Source organism: Carcharhinus amblyrhynchos, chromosome 23 (assembly GCF_965287045.1).
Source record: "Carcharhinus amblyrhynchos chromosome 23, sCarAmb.v2.hapA, whole genome shotgun sequence".
Classification (NCBI taxonomy): Eukaryota; Metazoa; Chordata; class Chondrichthyes; order Carcharhiniformes; family Carcharhinidae; genus Carcharhinus; species Carcharhinus amblyrhynchos.
The window spans coordinates 4,680,991-4,701,474 of record NC_137346.1 but is presented as its reverse complement, the minus strand read 5'-3'; the positions used below and the strand labels follow the sequence as shown (position 1 = coordinate 4,701,474).

The following is a 20,484-nucleotide window of genomic DNA, read 5'->3' as shown; positions in this document are numbered from 1 at the left end:
TCAATAATTGATAAAGAAAAATCTGATATCCACACCAATCAATTCAGTGCGGCCAAATGAAACAAAAAATAAATCTGCAATGGCTAGAAACCTGAAACAAAGGCTAAAAAAGCTGGAAATCCACAGCAGTCGGAGAGAAAAGACATACTGAAATATGAATAAATATTTTAACTTCATGCTTTGGCATTTGCTTATTTTGTCGATTTGCACTTGGGAGAAAAGGTTAAAATCAAATATTAGCTTCTCTTTGTTCTTTGCCAAAGTTAACTGTTGTGCTGTCCTTTTTCTGTTCTTGTTTTAGTGAGACCAAACTAGTTCTTCAACAAATCTCAACCAATGCCTCATTTCTACCTAGTATTTTAGCCGAATAGGCTGCACGTTTATACTACCGAGATCTAAGCGCTCCATTAAGAACATAAGAACTAGGAGCAGGAGTAGGCTATCAGGCCCCTCGAGTCTGCTCTGCCAATCATAAGATCATGGCTGAATTTTTTTGTGGACTCAGCTCCACTTACCCGCCTGCTCACCATAAACCTTAATTCCTTTACTGTTCAAACTGAACTGGATGATTTTTTTACGCTCCTATCTTCTTATACTTTCATTTGTGAAGTGAACAGATGCCCTGATAAGTGGTTTGCGTTTTGCTGTTTGAAGTGACAATCTGCAAAATCTTAACAATGAGCATTATAAAACATGTGTGGACCTCATTGCATGCAAATCCCATCTCTGCAACACATTCTCTAGTTTCAAGTTGTGGTGTGAAAATGTTCGGCAATTCTCAAAGAATTCATTCAATTCCAGGATGAAGAAAGGTCCTGAAACAGAATTTATATCTGTGATGAGTGCTAAAGCAGGTGAAATTGCAGGAACCACAAAAAAAAGATAATAAAGAAATGTAACAAAAAATTATACTGTGAAACAATGGAAATCACTAAAAGGATCAAGCTGTTCATGAATAAAGGCACCAAATACCAGAAACTGAGTGGCATTTTTTTGTTAAACTGCAGTTGTGCTCAGAGGACACCTTCACATATAATCAAGGCACACACAAGAACACCATTTATTAAAAGTTAAGCCAGTGCAAAGCTTTTCAGGTTAGAGTTTCAATGTGTGAAGTGGACAAAGACAGTAGGAACAAACGAAAAACAACTTCATCTTTCTGACTTTTTTATCATTCATTTCTGCTTTCGCTTCAGTGAAGCACGGCACAGTGGCACAGTGGTTAGCACTGCGGCCTCACAGCACCAGGGACGTGGGTTCAGTTCCCGGTTTGGGTCACTGTCTGTGTGGAGTTTGCACGTTCTCCCCGTGTTTGTGTGGGGGTGCTCTGATTTCCTCCCACAGTGGAGTTAAGTGCATTGACCTGAACAGGTGCTGGGAATGTGGTGACTCGGGGAATTTCATAGTAAATTCATTGCAGTGTTAATGTAAGCCTTACTTGTGACTAATAAATAAACTTTTCCTTTAAGTTTCTGACTGTCACATAATGGTTCCCAGGGTGACAGCAAAGTGGAAACTTTTAAAGGGCTTGTAAAGCAGCAGAACCACTTAGGTAACATTCAGAATGAGAAATGTAATACAAAAGAGGGTGCAGAGGAGATTTGCTGGAATGGTACAAGGGATGCTAAACTCCAGTTACGTGGGGAGATCGGAGAAACAGGGATTATTTTCCTTTGAACAAAGGAAATTAAGGGAGATTTAACCCAAATGTTTGATATTATAATGATATTTGATAAATGGGGAGAAACAATTCCACTGGCCAGCCAATGAAGATTCAACATAAGCGGCAGAGAGTGGATAAGAATTTGTTTTGATGCAGTGAGTTATTGTGGTCTGGAATGAAGTGCCTTGGAATGGACGCCATGAAGGCAGATTTACTGGTAGCTTTCAGAGAAATTGTATGGATTCTTGAAGGGAAAAATAGTGCAAGGTTATGGGTCAGGAAGAAGGAGGCCATTCAGATCATCTTGTCCATGCCAGCCCGAGGACACCCAGGTGTCCTTTCTAATCCAACCTTCCTGCACCCGGCCCATAGCCTGTAGTTTACAACACTTAAGGTGCAAATCCAAGTACTTTTTAAAAGAGTTTAGGGTCTCTGTTTCCACAACCAACTTGAGTAGCAAATTTCAGACACTCACTATCCTCTGTGTAAAACAGTTCTTCCTCATGACCCCTCTACATCCTCTGCCACTTGTCTTGAACCTATGTCCTCTGGTTCTAGAATTCTCCACTAGAGTCATAGAGGTTCACAGCATGGAAACAGGCTCTTTGGCTCAACTTGTCATGCCGCCCAGTTTTTATCACTCAGCTCACCTCGATTGCCCACATTTGGCCCATATCCCTCTATACCCATCCTACTCATGTGACTGTCTAAATGTTTGTTAAAAGACAAAATTGTACCCGCCTCCACTACTACCTCTGAAAGCTCGTTCCAGACCCTCTCCACCCTCTTGAATGAAAAAATTGCCCCTCTGGATCATTTTATGTCTTTCCCAGCTCACGTTATACCTATGCCCTCTGGTTTTAAACTCCCCTACCTTTGGGAAAAGATGTTGACTATCTACTTTATCTATGCCCCAAAGGGAAAGAATTTTCCTCTGTTCATTCTATCTCTTCCCCTCATAATTTTGTACACCTCTATCACCCCCTCAGCCTTCTTTGTTCCAAGGAAAGTAACCACAACTTATCCAATTTCTTCTAATCGGTACACTTTTCTAACCCTGGCAACATTCTTGTAAACTTCCTCTGCACTCTCTCCAGAGCAATTATGTCTTTCTTGTGATATGGTGACCAGAACATCACAGAGTATTCCAGTTGGGTTCTCACCAGTGTTTTATATAATTACAATTGTGGTCAGATTTTACAGCTTCACTCATTTTGAAACCATGAAATCCTGCCCGAGGTCAATGGACATTCCTATGCTCCGTCCCTCACCTGCACCGATTCCTGTGGCGGGTGGGCTAGTAAAATTCCGACCTATGTCCTTCCTTTGTCTTCTATGCCTCTATCAATGAAGGAGAGCCTTCTTTACAGCCTTGTCTACTTGAACTGCTGCTGAGTGGGACTGATTGAATGTCTGTTTTAAAGACATGAAATGATTGGACAATTGGGCTCTTTCTGTGCTGCACCATTCCAGAGGAGTTGGAAATCCTGTTACATGAGTTGAACCAAAGAACAGTGCCCCAATTTAAGGCTGAAGACCATCTTCTAATATAAACTCAACTGAATTGATGCAGAATTGATGCAGACCCTTATATACAGCTGTAAATTAGAACATTTTCTGTTATTGGGTGGAAGGTGAGAATTGGGTATTTTAAAAATGAGGGGTCTCCAATTTAAAACCGAGACGAGGTGGAATTTCTTCTCTCAGAGTCGTTAGTCTTTGGAATTCTTTTCCCCAGAAAGCATGAAGACTGGATCATTGTACACATTCAAGGCTGAGTTAGAGAGATATTTGATATTTGAGTTGAGTGCTATGGGGCCAGCGGAGTTAAAGCCACAATCAGAATTGGTGGAGCAGGTTCAAGGGGCCAAATGACTTACTCTTCCTCCTATTTTTTATGATCTTATGATCTAGGTGACAATCATCTGGTTTCTTCTAGGTTTTTGTGGAGCATGCAGAAACAAGATTGTGCCGCTATTTTCTCCTCCAGCTTCTCTTGTTGTCTTCTCCGAGTTCTGAGTTACAGTTAGGTTCTCAGTGAAGCTACTATTCTCAGGGGTGTGGTAGCCAGTGTGCAAAAGAAACACTGAAACTTATGACTGAAAAATTCTAATCCAAATGTTCTTCTGTCAAACTGGCATGAAATTACAGGCTTATGGTCCTCATCACATGGGCACAATCAGAATCATCTTCACCTGGTAGATAAATGTTCTTTCCCAGGTAGACAAACAAGCAATCTTGTTCAACTCCCACTGATACTGATCACCTTTTACTCCTGTGGCTGCAAGGCAATAAAGCTGATTGGACAAGTGAAGTGAACATCATTCTCTTTTGATAGCTGAGGTGAGCAATTTGAAGTCGTGGAGCTAGCTCTAATTGAAGAAAACAAAATGATTGGGTCCAAATGAAACAATGTAGACTTCATCCCAAGACAATAAAATGCATTCCTTGAAGGCTGCACTTAAGCACCTGTCCAGGTTAATATAAGTTTAAGAATGGCACAGTGGCACAGTGATTAGCACTGGTGCCTCACAGCGCCAGTGACCTGGGTTGAAGTCCTTGGATGATTGACTGTATGGAGTTTGCACATTCTCCCTGTGTCTGTGTGGTTTCCTCCGAGTGCTCCGATTTTCTCCCACAGTCCAAAGATGTATAGGTTAGGTGGATTGGCCATGCTCAATTGACCATTAGTGTTACAAGATGTGTACGTTAGATGGATTAGCCATGGTGAATGTGCAGGGTTATGGGGATAGGATGGGGGAGAGGGCTTGGGTATAACTCTTTATCAGAAAGTCAGTGCAGACTCAATGGGATGAATGGCCTCCTTCTGCACTGTAGAAATTCTATGATTCTATGAAATATTACTGTCATTCCCCTCCATCCTAATGAGAGAATATCTGTCATGTTTTGTGAGTCAAATTCACAGCATTGGGACAACTGTATCCATTAGTATCAATTCACTGATCCTATACTCAGAGGGACTGTAGGTCAGAGAGAGGAATTCAAAATGTACCATGGATCCTCCAACCTGCACTCCAGTTGGACACAGTCCAATCTGTAATGATACAGGATTGATGAGTTACACTGTTACTTAAATCTGCCCATCTAATCTCCAATGAGATATATAACATCTATGCAAGGTGTAATTTGGCGATTGTGCAATGTGCTAAATGCAGCAAGTTCTGATTGGACAGTGTGGTCTTCAGAATTTTAGGAAGAGGATGCAGTGGAACGAAAGTGATGGTCTTTTCAAGGATCGAGGATTATGAATCCTTTGGGTCACCTTTACTTGCTCAGAACGTTATTAAAGTTATTGTGTCATTGTGAAAGGTCTCAGAACCAGGTGGCTGTCACCTCTCACACTGAGATTATATGGGGTATAGGGGAAGCAAGCATCAGTTTGAAAAAAAGGGGAAAAAATAGTGGACCATGTCTCCACTGAGTACATGGTCCAGGGGATGGCAGTGTTACTGTTAGAGCTGTACAGATTAAACAGGTTTGTGATAAAGATAACAGTATGTCATATGAAGACTGGCTCAGGCTTGTCAATGATGTCATCAAGGATCAAATAAGCTCCTGGCACTAATTTTCTAGGTTTCACATGAGGAGACATATTAGAAGGCTGGCAACACCTGTACACTCTTACCCCATGGGGAGTCACTACCTTGAGGAGATGGGACAGTGACTTAACTCCGTGTCCATGCTGTACCTATACTGGGAGAGTTTGATGTAACAATGTAGGTAGAGGGAGTTTTACTCTGTATCTAACCTCCGCAGCACCCACCCATGGAGCATTCAATGGTACACTAAGGGAGCTTCACTCTATATCTAACTCACGCTGTACGTACCCTGGCAAGGTTTGATGGGATAGTGTAGAGGGAGCTTTACTCTAAATTTAATCCATGTTATGCACGCCTTTGGCAACTAAGAAACAATAATGACTATGTAGAAATGGAATCAATGGCAGCATGTTGTGAATGGAGTAACTCACAGGAAGGTAGAGGAGAGGAGTCTGAAGCCAATATCCCAAACCTCCCAGACATTGAAGAAAATGTCTTAGATTTCTGAAAATAGGTGGGGAGGGAATGGAAAAATTAGGGAAAAATTAATAATTAAAGGATTAGCTTCAAAGTTAATGTGGAGATAGGTGATGAATGCATAATCTAAGTAAGACCATAATTAGATAATGCAGTTATATAACATAGTATTCAGCACGCCTTAAAAATTCAATGTTGACATCAAAAGCACCACAAAATAGCCACTTCCAGAATCAGCAAAGGAAAAGAGACCGCTTGAAACTTTTGTTGTATTTTCATGTGTGTCTTCTTGTAATTTGCACATTTTGTTCCAATTTTGCATTACTCTTCAATCATGGCTGCAGCTGTTTCTGGTTGCTTGGTGCCTGTATCTACAGAGTAGCCCATGCAAATACTTCATACAAGGAAGAAAAAAAAGAGGAAAAAAAATATTGACTTCATTAACTTAAGCAATGCCATATAGACGATGCAGTGGAGGCATGCTGGAATCGTTTCTGGGAACTCACCATGGAGCTTTTAGGGAAAAACATCCTGCCCCAAATAGGTAAGGTCTTCCGTGAGTGGGGGGGAGAAAGATACAAAAATAGAATTAATCCAACAATTAAAAGAAAACGTATCTCAAAAAAGGACCAGTCTGACGTAATACTTTGTTAACACATTCCCATTTCATTGAGTTGCAAAGAACAAGAAAAAAATGCAATTGCTGAAAAACTGGAAAGAAAGCAGGATATTGCTGGAAATGCACCTTTCCTTTGGGTGACTTTGACAGTCGCCAGACCAAGTGAATGAGAAATTCACATAAAGTCCCTGCTCATCCAAAACGCAGTGATCACTGTCTATCTGCCCCACACTTGTGGAGACATGCCACACTTGCACCAGTCCATTTAACTTAAACTGCTTTAACAACTTGAGTCGGCCCCCTTCATCAAAATTGACAAAAGATCATAGGTGAAATGTTAACTCTTCTTTTTGTTTTTTTTTGCCTTTATTTAATTAAAATCTGATTTCTTCCCCGTTCAATATTAAAAATTAAAAGTGCACATTGGGTAAAAGGTAGCAATTCATCTTTGGACATGATGTTGTGTATATGTTTCCATATGCACATAAACTAGGCACGATGTAAACCTGTCACAGGAGAGCTAGTACCTGAGAGCAGTACAAGCTGTGTTGCTGATAGAGGAGTTCATGTTTGGAGTGTGCAGCAGGCTGTTTTGATGATGGAGAAGCCAGTGTTTGTTTATCTTGTGTCTCTGACGAGTGCAGCAATTGTATAAATTGAGTTGGCCTCCTGTATACCAGTGAGATTATATATGGACCACTCTGTCGTATCATATGCACAGTAAAAGTGAAAATATGTTCTTGTTTGGTGCCTTACCACTTCCATCTTCTATTTGTATGTCCTCATTCCTAAGGAGAACAAGGCGTCGGGACATTTCTCTGTCTGGCACCAGTAATCTTTGTCCAACAAACTTATAGTGGGACCAGTCAGTTCTTCCTTCCTCATTTTACTTCCCACATTTCCCCCCTAATCAAAAACAGTCCCCAAAATAAAGAGGAGGGGGAACTGAGCTTAAACTGGTACAAACAGATTTCTAATGGCAGAATATTAACTGTGATACTGGCAGGTCAAGAAAACCCTGTGGCATTTTTACATTGAAATTACTGTTTCACGATTTTATTAGACCCTGATAAAGAGAATGACTCAACGCTATAGGCAAGTTTAAGAAAAATATATCAAGGTATCTTGGAGGGCATCAGGTGATCCCTGTGATATTGCAGTGCTGGAATCTTTAATGTGCTATTGCTGAAGACAACAGTGAAAAGCTTATTATCCTGGCCACTGAAGAGTCTCTCTGAAGTACTTTATCTCAGCTGCAAGCTCAGGAGATTAAAGCAAAACAATTTTTAAAGAACTTCCTTTTAAAGTTCTGTTTGAGTGAGGTTTCTCCACAAAACTGTTATAAAAATGCTGCCACATTGGTTCATTTTAAGAAAAGTCTAATTTTTTTTTGATAAATGGTATTTCCTAATTCTCTGTGAAATCAAAGTTTAAAAGTGTCGAAAATAAAAACAAAATAATTTCTTGTGAATTTGCACATTCTCTATGGAAATTCTGATTTTCTCCTAATTATTGCAGTTTTACACTTAGAATCCTGAAGGCACTGGACATCTGCTGCAAATATATCATGTCACCCAACCATTATATATCATGAGATTTTGCAAATCTTGCTACCAAGAGCAGCGATGGAAAAATTGAGTTAGCTTCGAGACTATATCCTGTGACTCAGGAGCAGAAGAATAAATTGTTAAAATTCATGGCGCCAGTTCTCAGGAGCATGTCAATTTCCATTCCAAGAAGCCAGACTAACTGCTTTTGATTTGATTTGATTTATTATTGTTACATGTATTACTATACAGTGAAAAGTATTGTTTCTTGTGCTATCCAGACAATGTATACTGTTCACAGAGAAGAAAAGGAGAATGCAGAATGTCAGTCAATGCTAGGGTGTAGAGAACGATCTAATGCAAGGTAGGTCCATTCAAAAGTCTGATGGCAGCAGGGAAGAAACTGTTCTTGAGTTGGTTGGTATATGTCCTCAGACTTTTGTATCTTTTTCCTGAAGTTAGAAGGTGGAAGAGAGAATGTCCAGGGTGAGTGAGGTCCTTTGATCATGCCGGCTGCTTTTCCGAGGCAGCAGGAAATGTAGACAGAGTCAGTGGATGGGAGGCTGGTTTGAGTGATGGACTGGGCTTCGTTCACAACTCTTCGTAGTTTCTTGCAGACTTAGACAGAGCAGAAGCCATACAAAGCTGTGATACGCCAGGTAGAATGCTGTCTATGGTGCATCTGTAAAAGTTGATGAGAGTCATAGTGGACATGCCAAATCTCCTCAGTCTTCTGAGAAAGTAGAGGCGTTGGTGGGCTTTCTTAACTATAGTGTCGCCATGGGAGGATGAGGACAGGTTGTTGGTGATCTGGACACCTAAAAATTTGAAGTTCTCAACCATTTTTACTTCATTCCCATTGATATAGACAGAGGAATGTCCTTCACTATGCTTTCTGAAGTCGATGACTCTCCTATTCGTTTTGTTGACATTGAGGGAGAGATTATTATTGTTGCACCAGATCACAAGATTCTCTATCTCTTTCCTGTACTCCATCTTGTCATTATTTGAGATCTGACCGATTACGTTGGTGTCATCAGCAAACTTGAATATCGAGTTGGAGGGGAATTTGGCCACACAGCCATTGGTGTATAAGAAGTATTGTAAGGGACTGAGGACACAGCCTTGTGGGCACTGGTGTTGAGGATGATCACGGAGATGTTGTTGCTTATTCTTACAATTGCTGTCTCTGGGTTAGTAAGTTCAGGATCCAGTCAGAGAGGGGGGAAGTGCGCCCCAGGCCACAGAGATGGAGATGAGTTTCACAGGAATAATGGAGTTGAAGTCTGAGCTGTAGTAGATAAATAGGAGTCTGACATAGGTGTCTTTGTTATCTAGGTGTTCCAGGATTGAGTGTAAGGCCAGGGAGATGGTGTCTGCTGTGGTCTTGTTGTGGCAGTAGGCGAACTGTAGTGGATCCAGGCAATCTGGGAGGCTGGAATTGATTTGTGCTATGAGTAACCTTTCAATGCACTTCATAATGATGAAGGTCAGGGCCGCTGGAAAACAGTCATTAAGGCTCACTGCCTGGCTTTTCTTTGGTACTGGGATGCTGGAGAAGGATTGGTGATTCCTTGACGTGTAGCACATTGTAAAACCACGGTTACTATTCTAAATTTTTGAAGTTAGCCTTCCTAAGAACTGGATTCTTTATTAGGATAGGTTCATGAGTTTTTTTAATGACTTCCAAATATAATTACAGGGCTGATGTTCTATCTATAGTGGAACATAAGTGAGTGGTTTGGGGGTGAGGGGAGAAGTAGGGGGTGAGGGGGTAGGAGGTGAGTGATAGGGGGCTTCTTACTGATCTCTGGAAATTGGCTCATAGCTTAGTGATCACAAACAACATTGTGAAAGTGGAAAGTCTTCAGATGCATTCAAGGACATTAGACATCGGATAAAGTGCTACTTTGCATTGTATAACAGTGAAATCCAGATCTAATGTTGGGAAATAGTTGTACCTTGAAGTTCAGCTCACCGATCTGTTTGGCTTGTCAAGGTTTTGACAGATAGCTGAGGTTCTAGTGATGTTCAAAGCTTTAATAGATTTTGCTCAGGATTGTTTGTTGATATAGACATTCCTAGGAACTGGATTCTTTATTAGGACAGGTTCATGAGTTTTTTTAATGACTTCCAAATATAATTACAGGGCTGATGTTCTGTCTATAGTGGAACATAAGTGAGTGGGTTGGGGGTGAGGGGAGAAGTAGGGGGTGAGGGGGTAGGAGGTGAGTGATAGGGGGCTTCTTACTGATCTCTGGAAATTGGCTCATAGCTTAGTGATCAGAGACCGGCCATTTAGTCTCCAAGTACACGAGATGCAAGTGGAAATATACTATGAAATTACATTTAACCAACAGGAGTATTTAATATACAGATTGATAATAAGATTTTTTGAAAAGGAAAGTGATCATTAAATAATGGGGTTACCAGGTTGTTATTTCTGACAACTGGCAAGATGTCAAGTGAATAAACAACATTGTGAAAGTGGAAAGTCTTCAGATGCATTCAAGTACATTAGACATCGGATAAAGTGCTACTTTGCATTATATAACAGTGAGATCCAGATCTAATGTTGGGAAATAGTTGTACCTTGAAGTTCAGCTCACCGATCTGTTTGGCTAGTCAAAGTTTTGACAGATAACTGAGGTTCTGGTGATGTTCAAAGCTTTAATAGATTTTGCTCAGGATTGTTTGTTGATATAGACATTCAGTGAGCTCTCACTGTGAATGTTTGGTTTGCTTCCAAACACTTTAATGGTTTCTGCTCAGCAAGAGATTTTACATTGTTGTGTAGTGGAATTGTATTTTGAATGCTTGACTGACGTCCAAACCCAATGATGGACTGCTCTGCAGTGGTTTTTGAAACAGCTGTCAAAGGGAATGTGAGTTTGCACATTTTGACAGATTTATGAGTTTTCAAAACGATAGTGATAGATATTCTTTGTGGTCTACTGGTAGATAGTGGTAGATATGCTTTGTCTGTATTGTGTGCAAGAAACAATACTTTTCACTATCTGTTAATACATGTGACAATAATAAATCAAATCAAATCATGAGTTTTTTGTAATGACTTCCGAATATAATTATAGGGCAGATGTTCTGTCTATAGACGACAATATGTGAATGGGTCGGGGGTGAGGGGAGAAGTAGGGAGTGAGGGGGTAGGAGGTGAGTGGTAGGGGACTTCTTACTTATTTCTGGAAATTGGCTGACATCTTAGAGATCAGAGACAGGTCTTTTAACCTGGTTGCCTTGGCAATGGCCCACATTTGCCTCAAGACTCGAATCCAGCCTGTCCCATGATCAGGTAAAGGCTGGATTGTGAAGTCGGGAAATCTCTAGAATTCAGCCTCCAAGATGAAAATCTGGCCTGATATGAGTGAATGGTAGAGCAGCTTGAAGGGCTGTATGGTCCCCTCGTGCTTCTATTTCTTATGTCTTTAAGTAGTGCAATTGGAATAAGGCAATGGCTTTTGATTCAAAACCAAGACACATCATTAAATAAAATCACCCCTTAAAACGAACAGTGTGCATTATAACCTAAAAGTCACCCTCAAGTGATTCCTGGGCAGGACTCTAATCTTGGGTTCACTTGACAATTATAAACTGTTCAAGCTTTACTATTGTGGTTTATGACGTTAGCTAAAATGCTCAATTTAATTACTATCATGTAATAACCCCAGGGTATCCATTATTTCCTATTTAATTAAAAGGTAACAATTAACTTTCAAACCCCGTAGTGAGGAACTTGAACCATTAAGCTTAACCAAGCTTTGCATCTGTTTGACACTTGTCATAAGTTTTATTAGAGTGGGCAAAACACGTGATCAGACCCAGATAAGAGCATCAGTCCCGTTTTACTGCTTTAGACTAATTTGCATTGTTTTCTCCTGTGACAGCCTGACAGAAACTTCTGTAAATGGTGCGTTTTCCTTACTATCTAAAAAACGAGTCTTTTCATGGTGCTCCAATTAATCATTATCCAAAAATGTTGCCACTGGCATAGTAACAATGGCACTGCCATGACAAACAAATAATTTGCCATTAATTAGCAGCTAATGGGTAGAGTAACCTGATGATCATATTGCTACACTAGAAATACAGAGGCCTGGATAAATGTTCTGGACAAATGAGTTTAAATCCTACCATGGCTGCTGAGGAACTTATGTTTAGTTAGTTAAAAAAAAATCTGGAAGAATATAAAAGTTGGTGACAATGAATCTACCAGGTTGTGATAAAAGCCCATCTGATTCACCAAGGCCCTTTAGGGAAATCTGCCACCCTTATTCAACCTGGACAATGTGTGGCTCCAGACCCACAGCAATGTCATTGATTCACGTAAAATACTGTGGATGCTGGAATCTGAAACAAAAACAAAATGCTGGAAAGTCTCAGCAGGTCTGATAGCATCTGTGGGGAGAGAATAGAGCCAACATTTTGAGTCTGGATGACTCTTTGTCAGAGCTAAGAGCAAAGAGAATCAGCAGAGATTTATACTGTGAGTGAGGGGGTGGTGGAATGGGACAAAAGGAATGTTATAGAGGATGCAGAAGGCTGAGAAAATGCGAAGACTGTCCATTAAGTGATCAGAATGTGTGAATGGCAGGGCAGAGATACAGATTGTTGAAGGGCTGCCTGAGGAATGTGACGGTTTCCCTGAAGGCAGTGCTGGTGGGGTGGGGGGAGGGGGGAAGATGGCTGGTGGTGGAGAGAGGGTGTGGAAAGAAGGAGAGCTGGAATGGAGAAGTGGAAAAGTAGAAGTGAAAAAGAAGAACAATAAAATGGATGAATGAAATGAAATGGAACAAAATAAATGGAAATGGGGTGAAGTGGAGGAGAGAGTTCAGCCTCTGAAATTGTTGAACTCAATGTTCAGTCCAGAAGGCTGTAAAATGCCCAATGGCATTGATTTGATTGTTCTCAGAACTGGCTGAGCAAGCCACTCAGTTGTATAGAGATAGGTAATAAATGCTGATCTTGTCAGCAACCACCACATCCTCTGATTGGTTGAAATAAAAACTTCAGCCAGGTATCAGTCTCATCTGCCTACTTCAGTCACCACACTTGTGACATACATTGGCACCATGGCTGTATCATGCAAATTTGTATGCCAATACTTATAGGTGGTTTGGTTTATATCTAAATAGTTCCTAACTCACTATAAATTTCTTCCACTTCATTAAATTGATTTATTCATTGTCAAATTTCTTAACTTGCATCAGAATATTTATTTCAGTTTCTTCTCAAGTAGTGACAAAATCCATGGGACTTCATTTTTCCAAATGATTGGAAAACGAGCTGAATTTTATAAGTTCCTGGGGGTAAATTTTTACATTTAAACTATTATGTAGACTTTTTCTTGTTTGTAGTCAAAATTTCAAAGCAATTATTTATTTAATTACCTACTGATTACATTGTGTTCCTGTGCAAGCTGTTTTCACAAAACCAAACCCCACAGTGCTATCAAACCACCAAAACTCTCAAACCTGAAGCTCCAATTTGTCCTCCAGGTTTCTAAACTCATGACTTACCTCCATTGGTACCTAACATCAGGGTCTTTAATTTCACAATGCTCCAGAATTGTGATATGTCACCCCCTAAACACAAAACCTTCTCCCTTTTCACTAAACTATTTTAGCATCCAACTCATTGAAATCAACACCACAAAAGAGATGGATATTGAAAAGGGCGTATGAAAACATTACAGTCCAAACTTTGCTAACAGTGCGGTTGAATCGGTCTGAAATTACCAAAGATATTGCAATCTGCAAAACTATCAGAGTGAACAATAAACTCTGACTGGCTTCGGCTTGTACTTACTTAACAATAATTACAATATCTTAAGCATAACATTATGCATGTCTGTAATTCTCCAATCTCACACGTCCCACCATCACTGCCAGCAAGAACGGAGAACTTAGCGCTAAGCCAAAACTCCATTCACTGCAACGGGACTGCAGAATCCCACGTGTGTACAAGGTCAGAGAATTCTGGCCAACATCATTCAACTTAAAATGAGCAAAGCTGTGGGATTCACTGGTAGTATATTAAAGGAGTACAACCAGTTTGCTCAACTGTGATGTTCCACACTTTGTTCCACTCTTGTGTTCCACACTGTCCACCCTGACAGTGACCCAAGCCAGGAATTGAATCCGGGTCCCCAGCAAAATAAGCTAAAATGTTGTGTGTGTCTAAACAAAAGCCTGAAAAGTGACAAGCACATTCCAATCAAAAAAAAAAGTTAATGACTGAATGACTTGAGCTTCTGTTCATTTATTGAGACTTAGAATTTGTGATCTTAAAAGAAAGACAGTTTCACTTTAGCTGAATAATGCATTGGGTGCTAAGGCTTTGTTCATGTGCAAAGTTCCTAAGTCAGATGTCTCCAGGTATCTAGCATTCCACACCCACCTCACCTTTCATGCCTCCTCAGCTAAAGGAGTCTGTGTATGATCTTGTTCAGCCTCCCACCACTACTTCCATTCACCTACTCTGCCAGTAAAAGAAAATAAGCTGGCGGCAATCAAAGCCATAAAAGAGAGAAAGCTGATAGACACAGTAATAAAATATTCAAAGAAAAAGTGTCCAAGACTTTGTAATTTAACATTAAACTGGGCGTTAGTTTTCGAGCAAGAAGATGTAACCATGCCAAAACTAAACTCTGAACTGGGGCTTTTAGCTAGTCAACACATTGCAACTACTTTCTTTAGGCGGATCTTCCAGTCCCGCCTGCCCAGGGACCAACAATTCCTGCCTGAGATCAAAGGGCCTTTTAATGGTTTGTTAAACTATCTATCCCACCTGTGACAATTCCCATAGTGGGTGGGATCTGAAAATTTACCCTTTTGTCTCCCTCAGTGGCTTAGCTGTTTACGGAAATTAATAACTAAGTCTTACAGCTATTCCATGTTCAAGTGCCAGTTAATGCTCATTCAGTTGATCTCAATTGACTCAGTAGATGGGGCATTACAACTGCATGTAGCACTAGAAAAAATGCCTTTCTTAAGTGCTATCAGCAATCCTTGTTGAAAGTGCATATATAAAGTTGAAAATTTATTTGTTTAGTGCCACAAGTAGGCTTATATTAACAGTGCAATGAAGTTACTATGAAAATCCCCTAGTCACCACACTCTGATAGCCTATACCGAGGAAAAATTTAGTGTGGCCAATGCATCTAACCTGAACGTCTTTCAGATTGTGGGAAGAAACTGGAACACCCAGAGGAAACTACAGGCATGGGGAGAGCGCGCAAACTCTGCCCAGACAGTGACCCAAGCCAGGAACTGAATCCGGGTCCCCGGCGCTATGAGGCAGCAGTGCTAACCACTGTGCCACCATGCTACTGCATATATGTGGGGGATGTGTGAGCACAGAATCTTTATTGTCTGTGAAGCCTCACTATTAAGGCTCAGATATTAAAGAAAGACTTGCATTTTTATAGCAATGTCCAAGACAGCAGGATCTCTGAAATTGTGTTACGGACAATTAGGTACTTTCTGAAGTGCAGTCACTGTTGTAATATAGGAAACAGCCAATTTGTACACAGCAAGCTCCCACAAACAACAATAAGATAATGAGTACATAATCTGTTCAGTGATATTAATTGAGGGATAAATGTTGACCAGCACATTCCCATCTTCTTCAAAAGACTGCCATGAGATCTTTCACATCCACCTGAGAAAGCAGACGGGGCATCCATTTAACATTTAATCTGAAAGTCATTACCTCAGAGTACCATGCTCCTTCAGTACTGTACTAAAGTGTTAGACTAGATTTGGAGTGGAACCCACAACCATTTGACTCAGAGGAGAGAATGTTATTCACAGACGCTGGAGTCCCAGAATCGAACTAAACAAGGCAACTTTTCTGACAGAGGAAGGAAAATGTATCTCTCTCAACATCACAATACTTGATGACCGATCAACATCAATTCAGGTTGAAAACTTATCAATTGCGGCGAGTAAACTTAGCAATGAAAATTTAGAACCAATACAGAGAGTAAGGATAAAATAAGATTTTGATTTACATAACTGCAATCATGTCAGTGATTGAAACAGAAAGCTGTTCAGGCATTCCCTATCAGTATGACTAATCTGTGATTAGGAGGTTAAGCAGCTGGACCCAGAAAGTGTCTTGATCCCCCAGAGCACTGCCTTAAAGCTACTGACCACGCAGGTGTAACTACATCTGTTTTATACACCTGGGACAAAGTGTTTATGCATCTGCTGAGGACACACTCCATATTGTTTGCCTCAAGGCCTCCCAGCCATTAGTACCAAAGCATTTGTTCTATACCCAGTGCATCGTACACAACAGCTAGCCAGATGGTCATTGTCCATGATAACAATTATATTGTGCTGAAATGCACTAACAGCGAGGAGCGACAAGCAGAACTGTAAATACTCTCGTTAACATTTGAGAGATGAGAATGGGATTTATACATGAAGTATATCTATAAAGATGAAGGAAATAGGATAATTTAACTTCCTTTCTTATTGTCTGCTCCTCTATAAAAGCGAACTTCTATGCACGAAAGTTTTGAGTTGTGGTTTCACATCACAATAGGTATCGTGCTGTAGGGTCATCACAACACAAAAGGTGACTATTCGGCCCATCAAATCCACACTGGTCCTCTGTAGAGGAACGCAGTCAACCATTCCCTAACTCCATCTCTATAGCCCTGTAAGGTTATTTTGCTCAAGTGGCAATCAAATTTTCTTTTAAATCATCAATCGTCTCTGCTTCCAGCACCTCTTAGGCAGGCTTCTTCCAGTCATTATGCAACTGAAAAAGGTGTTTCCTCACATTCCCCCCTGCATTCTTTGCCCAAAACTTAAACCTGTGTCCCCTGGTTTCTGCACCAAGATTCAACGTGAACAGCCCCTCTTTGTCTACTCTATCTAAACCTGGAATAACCTTTTACATCTATTGCGCTATGATTAATTGCAGTTGCCATATTTTCCCCAACGGATTGGGATCTATCAAGATCATTGTTAAATTATGTGTACTGATATTTGTCAATCATTGCTGCTCCTAATTTGGTATTTTTGCACTTTTGGACATAATTTCTTCCCAAAACCATTTATAAAAAGTTAAAGAAAAACAATAGCCCCAATACAGACATTGTGGCCCTCTATTAGTAAATGGCACCACAACAGCTCAGTGACTATCACTGCTAGCTGTGCAGATACATGGATTTGGGCCTGTGTCTATGGGAGTTTGCGCATTCTCCCTGTGGTTGCGTGGGTTTCCTCTGGGTGCTCCAGTTTCCTCCCACACCCCAAAGATGTGCTCTTAGGCTGATTGGTGTACCAAATTGACACTATTCTCCCCTGAATCTGGCTACATTAGGGGTTCCATTCACACACACATGGGGCAGGGTAGGTGTAGGAAAATGCTTTGTTGAAGGGGCGGTGCGGGCTCGTTGGGCTGAAGGGCCTGTTTCCCGTTCTGGGTTGTTCTTTGTTCTGGCTCTCATTTCGACACCTGCCTGTGGCTTATGATGTGGAGGTGACGCTGTTGGACTGGGGTAGGCACACTAAGTAGTCTCACAACACTAGGTTAAAGTCCAACAGGTTTATTTGGTATCACGCTGAGGGGTCACGTCACTGTTATTGGTTAAACCTGTGGTTTACACTGTTATTTAACAATTAACCATTTGCAAATCCATTTTTAAGTATTTCCATCTATCCCATGGGCTGGACCTTGGTCCTATTATATGGAGTGGTGTCATATGCCTTCTTGAACTACAGAGAGATAATAAAATTCAGTTTTGGCAGGGCATATAGTGTGCATTTTACAGCTCTGAAGATGGGCTGCTTATTTAGAGGCATTTCTGTTTCTCCATTATCTGTTAAAATTAAAGAAATCCAATATATTAATAAATAAATGAACTCTCACTCCCAAAACCATGCTGACCCTCAAGACACTTACTTATATTATCTCCTTCATAATACTTTCAACCACTTTCCCAATAGTGGAAGTAAGGCTTACAGGTCAAGAATTTGATCCCTCACCCTCTTTTTGAAAACATTTGTCTTTTCGGAATCCTGTGAAAGGAGATTACTATCCCATTAAAATAGCCCAAATATAAACACAGGTCACAGTTTGATTGTATCACCCATTCTGATGTTCTGAGTCTCGGATATGCTGCAAATCATCCTTTTTTCCATTCCTTGTACCATTTAGTCTCTTTTGCAATAAAGAGTGTGCACTAGACTTGGAAGGCAATGAGAGTAAGACCTTGAAGCTGACTTCTCACCTTCCTTCTAAATCAAGTTGTGAAGTAACAATATTGAAACAACTCTCAGCACCTTTCCATAAACGTCACTACCTCTTGTTCTCTGCTTCACATTAACATCTCTCACTCTCGCTACCCACATCTTTCTCTTCACATCTCTCTCTGCCTTGGATGGGAATAGAGGGGTATGGTCCCCAGAAGGGTGGGGTGTCTCAGTTCAGTCGGGCAGCATAGTCGGTGCAGGCTTGGAGGGCCGAAGGGCCTGTTCCTGTGCTGTAATTTTCTTTGTTCTTTTGTTCTTTCTCTGTCTCTTTGTCTCTGCCCCTCTTCCTGTCTGCCTTCCTCACACAAAATGTGTTTTCCAGACCTCTTTTCAATAACTTACAAATTGAAAGTCCACCTAAGCCAATTGTTGGAAAATAGCCAATTTGTCTACAACTTATCAATAATGAAATAAGAATTAACCATTGGCTTTTAGCTAATTAGACAAGTTGTCTCAGTTTTAAGACAATGCTTCTCCACCAGCTATTGCCAGAACTCTACTGCCTCACCCACCACTGAATCGGAACGGACAAGGGGCTGACAACGGAAATGTCCATTGACCTTGGACAGGAATTTCCTGTCTCCCCACCTGTTGGCCAGCCTCAATCGCTGGTCTTCCCCCTTCTGTCACTGAGCCTAGTGCAGATTGGCAGTGGGACCCCACCAAACACCCTCCAGAAGCCCTGCCTCCATCAAGCCCTACTCCCATTAGTCCCCGCCTGATAGGCACTTGCCCCATGCCCAGTGTTAAGATGCACCACGGCATTGGCATTTGCCCCTTGAGCAGTGTTGGGGGCCCAGGCTGGCACTGCCAAGGTGGCAATGCCCGGGAACAGCCCTCCCTCGGTGCCTCACCCTCTGGAGGGCCATGATTGCCCTCCTTCACTCCAGCAGGTTCAGGTGCCAGCTCCCTGCAAGTAGGGAGTATAGTGAACCTACTCCTGGCGGTGGAGCAGATGCTAGCGGGCCCAGAGACTTCAGTCCCGAGTCTGAATCCCTATTTGAATAACTTATTCAGCTGATGGCACTGGAAATCCAGTTGCCGGAGATGCGCGGAAGCTGTGGCTCCCAGTGGAGAGCCGTGAAACAGCCTCCACTAGAGCCTCCCAGCCCCCTGCACTACAAAAGCAGCGCAGTGAGCTGGGAGAATCACCCTTTATATCTCTTACCTTGAGGTAGGCTTGAATATTAACCAATAATTGGTCAACATAGCTCATGTGGAATTGAGATCTCTTACACAAGAGTCTATTCGGTCCTTCTACTATTCAACGTTAGCATTCATGTTATCTCTTTATTCTTTGGCCTGCAGTCTAAGAGTCTGCATTAAATGTCAAGTATTAATGATATGTTTATAATTATAAAAGTTATAAATATTTGTGTTCCAAATTATAGTTCCAGCCTTTCTAACATACCGATTCATGATTTACTTATTCTTTAACTGTCTAACAATTAAAGCTGTCCACTTAACTAATCTGCTGGTTTCTAATAATACTGGTTTGATTTCTATTAAAATGGCTTCCGTCAATTTTAGCAGAAGATGCTTAAGAGCATATTAATTCAAACTACAAAGTGATAGTCACAGTTAAACTAGTGATTCTGAAACACTGGGCTGCCAGCGGGAAACATGCACTGGAGTTTGGGCAACGAGTCAACTTGGCACCTGAATTCATAGCGTTGCTGGATAGTATTCAAATAGCAGTGTGGATACAGTCAGTTATTCATCTTGTATCATAGAGAATTATGCAAGGTGGCAGAGGCTTAAGACTAGGTGCCACTCCTTATCACATTTTGTCTGACATTTCTGGACTGAATTAATGTTAACCATACGATATCACTATTTCAGCCTTAAAGATTGAGAACTGCTGTTACCTTGGCTGCCACAGACAGCAGTGCTGGCTGAAGGTTGCCCCTAGAGCTCTTTGCTTAAGAGCTGCCAGAGATTAGTATCACATCCATGAACAGGCACAGTCTTTACATGCAGTTTCTCTATTAGGGAGACAGGACTCACATGGTTTAAGAATAGATTGCTCGAGTCATCGTCAATCTCTGAAATTTTCACTCCCACTCTGCCCTTTTGGCCCTGCAGTGCTCAACCTTGTTTTCAAATCCTTCCATGGCTTCACGCTCCTTATCTCTGTAACCTCCTTCAGCCCTACAACACTCCAAGATCTCTGTGCTCCTCTAGCAGTGACCTCTCAAGCATCTTTGATTCTCATTATTTCACCAGGGCAGCTGTGCTTTCAGCCGTCTAGCCCCTAAGCTCTAGAAATCCCTGCCTGAGTCTTTTTCTCTCTATCTGATTTTAAGGTGCTCCTTAAAACCTGTCTTTCTGA

The 20,484-nt window shown here is 41.1% G+C and overlaps 1 protein-coding gene across 4 annotated transcripts in view; it reads right to left on the bottom strand.

Moving 5' to 3' along the window:
* bcas3 (BCAS3 microtubule associated cell migration factor) overlaps positions 1 to 20,484 on the bottom strand; it is an 891,691-nt gene that overhangs the window by 432,852 nt on the left and 438,355 nt on the right. For 2 of the 4 annotated variants that reach the window (XM_080210581.1, XM_080210584.1), the window contains exon 17: positions 6,207 to 6,251. The exons of the other annotated variants lie outside the window; for them this stretch is intronic. In XM_080210581.1, coding sequence (XP_080066707.1) covers positions 6,207 to 6,251 — 45 coding nt within the window. The remainder of the gene's footprint in view (positions 1 to 6,206; positions 6,252 to 20,484) is intronic. 4 annotated transcript variants of the gene reach the window in all.